The sequence below is a fragment of the Notothenia rossii genome (assembly GCF_949606895.1).
Source record: "Notothenia rossii genome assembly, chromosome: 10".
In the NCBI taxonomy this organism is placed as follows: Eukaryota; Metazoa; Chordata; class Actinopteri; order Perciformes; family Nototheniidae; genus Notothenia; species Notothenia rossii.
In genome coordinates this window covers 5,132,655-5,138,389 of record NC_136908.1, presented here as the reverse complement: position 1 = coordinate 5,138,389, position 5,735 = coordinate 5,132,655, and the positions used below count along the sequence as shown (strand labels likewise).

General features: G+C 37.7%; 1 protein-coding gene across 1 annotated transcript; it reads right to left on the bottom strand.

Annotated features, from left to right (window-relative positions):
- Positions 1-761: 761 nt before the first annotated feature.
- LOC307020949 (putative C-type lectin domain family 20 member A) lies at positions 762-5,475 on the bottom strand. The gene is made up of 5 exons (XM_079652643.1): positions 5,427-5,475; positions 4,148-4,534; positions 2,927-3,247; positions 2,728-2,819; positions 762-1,857 (listed from the first exon to the last, which is right to left on the bottom strand). The coding sequence occupies exons 1-5, from the start codon at positions 5,461-5,463 to the stop codon at positions 1,765-1,767; spliced, it is 930 nt and encodes a 309-aa protein (XP_079508769.1). The 5' UTR covers positions 5,464-5,475; the 3' UTR covers positions 762-1,764.
- Between the last annotated feature and the right edge of the window lie 260 nt (positions 5,476-5,735).

Here is a 5,735-nt window from a genome sequence, read left to right as displayed (position 1 = left end):
GATCCGGCTCCCTTCAAAGAGCCATAAATCCCATCACTAGAAGCCGCTGACGTCACTTCTTCTTCTTCTGCTTTGGGTTTACTGGCAGGCCGCAAACCACTTCACGGCGTATACTGCCACCCGAAGTCCCCGGCCGGAAGTCCCCGGAGTTAGGGACTGGCTTCAGTAGAAGCTGCTGGGACTCCCAGCAGCTTGTCCTCATTTCCACCGCTCCCACATTTTATTTTGTGTTGACATAAGTTAGTCTCTCTGCGTTTCTGCGCTGGGCTAATGCTAATGCTAATAATGATAATAAAATGGCGGCTTCACAAACGTTTTTGGGAGTTTGACGGGGCGTGGTTTGCATTCCGCCCAGCCAATCAGACACAGGAACCTTTTTCTCCCACGAAAGTCCCTGCTCTCTAGCAAAAGGGGGTAAAAAAGGTTCTCTAGAACTAATTTAGTTCCTGGGACTTTTTGGTGTGAACGCAACTAAATCGTAGTTCTCAGGAACCTTTGTGGGAAATGTACTTGGTGTGAACGCGCCTATTGCTCTTCCTAAGAACAGACCAGCTAGCACCTGTGTATTTAATGTGTTTTATATCTATCTCTGATTATCTATAGGTAATTATCCCAAAAATAAAAATGAAAAACAAGAATTAAAAGCCACAGATTAAGTACCACTTCAATCTAAACTCAAATGTTGAAGAAAATGTGCTACTTATTCACACATATTACTGTAGTCCTCTTTGCTCTCGTATATGTGCGTTCCACATTCAGCTTAACATTCAAAGAAGAATAACGAAAAACACAATTAGTTTTAAAGGCTAATTATAATGACTAACAACCTCTGAGTTTATTTCCAGCATTAGGCCTCGGACTAAATGGTGGCACAGTAATAGACTGTGATCTACCATCTCTACTTTGTTTCTTCAAATGTACCAAACTCCCATTAGGACCTTCAAAAAACATACTATGCATACATTGTTGTTCAGAGCGATACAATATAATTTCAACGATGTATGTTGTAAAGTTCATAAGGTTGGCACATCAGAAGGGCAAGCAGTAATTAAAGCTCCACTTTAGCACACATAAAGTTAATAATTGGTGTAGATATAAATTCGAAAAATAAATGCAGCTCACAAAATTACAACCGGGGGCCTTACAGGGTTAAATAAAAAGGCTTCACAGTTTAGCAGAGACTGTGTTGGTTGTATTCAACCCAGTCTCACGGCATTTCATGTTATATTCAAGAAATTAATTTAATCTATTGATTCGTGTTCACCAACACAATTTTCCCCTTTTTTTCGTGTCACACAGAACGATTTTAAAAGCAATGTATTTCTTTTGGTAATATGTTTCGTGCCTGCAGCACGTCTTTTCATCCGGTCGGGTCTTGGAAGACCGGAAGCTGTGTGGTTCATAAAAACATGCTCTTACTCAATATCAAGCCACGATTATTGTTTTTATTTTAAATTGTATAATGTCAGACTTTTCTTGCCGTCCGCGAGGAAATGAAATGGCTCAGAGCCTCAGAATACTGAAATATGTATTTTTGTAATATTTGTTTCCTTCTAATTTATTATTATTTGGTGCAGGCACAAAATATACTACCAATAGAAATACATTGCTTGTAAAATCGTTCTGTGTCAGAAAACTGAAATCTGTATTTTAAAAGAATATTTTTTTTCCATCTAAATTGTTATTATTTACATTGCTTTTAAAATTGCTCTGTGTGACACGAAAAAAATGTGAAAATCGTGTTGGTGAACACGAACCAATAGATTACATTTCTTCAGAGACTTTTCTAGTTGGATGTTTCCTCCATCTCAGTGTGAACTCCTCATGGATCCCATTGTCCCTCAAATGTTTCTCCATCTATAAGACAGAATAAAACAAATGGTTAACACCAGTCTCTTGTAGAAATTGTTCATAATGTTGCCAAATTGGATTTTGTATGGTTGTTCCTCAACTGATGGTCGAAGCATTTTTTGTGAGTTGAACGGCCTCACACACCTAATACAACCCTAGGTTCGGTTATTACATATTTTTGTTACGGTGACACCGTAATTTAGCATCTCCAAGGTTCCCTTTACAAAAAGCTATTGGATTTTACGATTGAATTTCGCAATAACGCAGTAAATAAGCTCTATGGTTATGGTCTTTAAATATAAACACCACTTCTATGATTTTTGAAGCGTAAATGCAATCGCCAAAAGTAAACAGCTATAAACAAACCACATCATGGCTGCATGGTGTCACGTCAACATAGCTAAGCTAAAGATAGCTAATGTTGCGAATTAGTTCCCGATTAGTTGAATTGTCTCATTTACTTGCCAGAAACCACTGTTTTCATGACGCATATAAACTTTAAACTTAATGAGTGTAGTATTTATTACATAGGTAGTCATAGAACAACATTTGAAAATGTCTTCAGCATGCTTTAACCTCAGACCTTACGTCAGGCATCTTCTCAAAAGACACATTCAACTGTTGCCAACTAGTGGCACTATGGTGCTGACTCGTGTGGGTTTTAGGATTCATTCGTGCACCACTCAATGGGGGACCGAAACATTTATGACCTTCGTATCAATAAAAGTTTGGATACGGCCATGAAGAAACGTAAGTGTTGAGGATTCACTCACGCGGTTGCATTGTGGGTAGTCTAGGTAACAGGATTCAACAAGAAAGAAGAATGCTTGTAATAAAAATAACACACAGTTCTGCTGCTTTGATTTTGACACTAACTTGGTTCCGAACATCTTCCTGAACTGAAGGATCAGTCAGGTCCAAGGATGCTTGAAACTGCAGTTCAACCTTCAACAGCTTCATCACAGTAACTGCAGAATAGGGATAACATTTGTGAAGCTTTGACAAAAATACATCCTTATTGATTGATTACATTTGAAATACATTTATGTGGCTGGATTTAAATTTGAATGCTCACCTGAACAGATGAATCCTTTTTTGCCAGAACAGTAAGCATCAGCCCAACCTATCTGATGCGCCGTTACAGGGTGTTGAGAATCACCACCATTAGGCTCAGTACCGAACCATTTCATGACCGAAACGTTACTCCGGTCGGACCAATTCCAGAGATGTGCCGACAAACCGATCCACCAGGAGGACTCATTCGTCACCTTCAGGATCTCCTCCTTCTCTTGCTGGGTTTTCATGCTGGTCAAGTCCGTGTATTTCTCCCTGCAGTAACTCTGGGCTGACGACCAGGTCATTGGAACCGTAACTGGGATGTACTTATTGTTGGGCTCTGAAATCAAACATCAGTTCTTTATCATAATGTATTACATTCTCAACTTGAAATATATATTTTTAAGTATATTTATTGGACATGTCAGAAACATTTTTATAATAATAATAATAATAATAATAAGTATAACAAAGAGATGCAAGAAAAAACATTTAAGGTACAAAATAAATTGACATAAATAAATTCTCAAATAGTCTGTCATGTTCAACAGGGGCCACTTTTCTGGTCCCCCTCTAGCGTGCCTTTTTCTTGAAAATAAAAGATTAGATCATCTTCATCAGCGTCATGTTCTAAACAAATAAAAAAAATTGGTACCACTTTACAATAAGACTACCCTTATAAAGGATTCATAAAGCGTTTAAGGTTTTGAATTAGGTTGTAAACACTATATGAATAATTTATAAACCAGTTCTTACATAGTTTTCATACATCAACACAGGCTCACTATTTGGCAAGATGACTAATCCTTATATTGGCTACTTAGCGAGATTCAACTTGAACAACAGACACCAAGGATGCTGGCTGATGAAGAAGATGAAGTAATCTAAGTAGCCAATATAAGGTTTAGCAGTACAGATAAATGTGGGCTCACTATTTGGCAAGCAACCGGTCACAGTTGCCCTGTTCATCTCATGTCTTATCAAAGCTTATTAATGATGTATAAAGTGTTCACAACCTAATTAATTAATTAATTACAAAGTATTCGTAAACCCTTTATAAGGGTAGTCTTATGTAAAGTGGTACCAACAAAATGTACAAAACAACCAAAAAAATAAATAACTTTTACAATGACAAGAAACCACAAGTATGAGTTCACAGGTCCTGCTCATAACCATTAATGATTTGGTTTCTAAATAATAGTTCAGAAACTAAATATGATTTCAAAGCATGCACACTCACCATCATAGCACACTGAGCGCAGTAATTCACCACATGGCTGGACATGCAGGGTGCCCGAGGTTATTTCCACACAGATCTGTTTGTCAATGTGATTTTTTATTTCTAAATCAAACCATACTCCCAATTGAGTGTCGCCATCTTCCCCGTAGAGAGATGTGTTATCAATGGACCACTTCCAGGCTCTATGGTCAGAATACATTCCTATCCATACATATGCTCCAGGAGTGATTTCAAATACTTGTTTCCCTCTTTCCCATTCCTCTTCAGACTCAAAGGTCGACAGGTCACCAGAATTCTCCCTACAGTAACTCTGAGCTTCCTGCCAGTTTTTCTGCATCATAAAATATGTGTATTTTCTTGTAACACTCCAAGACAGCGTAGATAGTGCTGAAAGGAAATTAGTACAATGACTGTTATAACACATATTTACTCGTTTGAAAGATTTACTAACCAAGAAGCAGCAAAATCACAAATCCTGTCTTATCCACTTAGACTTAGACATACTTTATTGTCATTTCAACAAGACACAGAGTGTACTATCAAAAAAAAATTCTGTTGTACTGGCTTACAGGAACAGGACAATATAAAAACTTGCTAAAATTGTACATATAAATAAATACTTTAAAGTGACGTGGTGCTGATAACATTAAAGATAAAGTGTGCGTTTAAAATATAAAGACTTACTATACATATAAATAAAATAGACATACTATATAGAAAATATGTGCGCTTTACACAGCCTAATGTAATCTATATGTTACTGGTCTACTTGATATTCAGCAGTCTGATGGCTTGGGGGAAAAAGCTATTACAGAATCTGACTGTTCTGCTCTTAATGCTGCGGAACCTCTTGCTAAGTCTAACGGCCCGTCCACACTACAGCTTCGACAGCTTCAAAAACGTTTTCCAACGCGTCTGCCCATTCACTTTGAATGGGGTGACGTCACGTTGCCTCGCTTTTCGCCGAACTGAATTGTGGGTAGCAGAGCGGAGCTTTCCTGGCGTTTCAGGCTGCAAAAGTTGAGCAATGTTCAACTTTTGAAGCTTCTGAAGCTTTCGGTGGAAGCGTCAGCCAATCAAATCATATGCCAGTACAAGCTCTAGCCAATCAAACCGCTGCTTGTGTGTCAGGGGCGGGAGATTCATGTGATTGGTTGCTGGTCGAGCTTCAGACACGCCCGCCGCCAAGCTTTTAGTGTGGACGGGCCGTGAGTCTAAAACATATTTACTCATGTTAATTGAGTGAATGCAAATCTTTACGTTTGAATAATTTACTAACCAAGAAGCAGCAAAATCACCAATCCTGTCTTATCCATCGCTGATTTGAATCAAATCTGCAATCAAAAATAATTTGGAACATTTAAAAAAAAAGCCAAGATAAGCCAAAGGGGATATTATAGGGTGAAAGAAGTTCAAGTAAAGCAAGTGGAGATGGGCTAAATTCGCTGAAAAGTTGTAAATGAATGAGAAGAAACTGAAATGTATCTATGCACAAGTTCTCATAATAAACTCATTAACATAATTTATTATGAAGACATAATATAATAGATTTGTAGTAATATAGTTTAACATTGATATAGAAAAATCA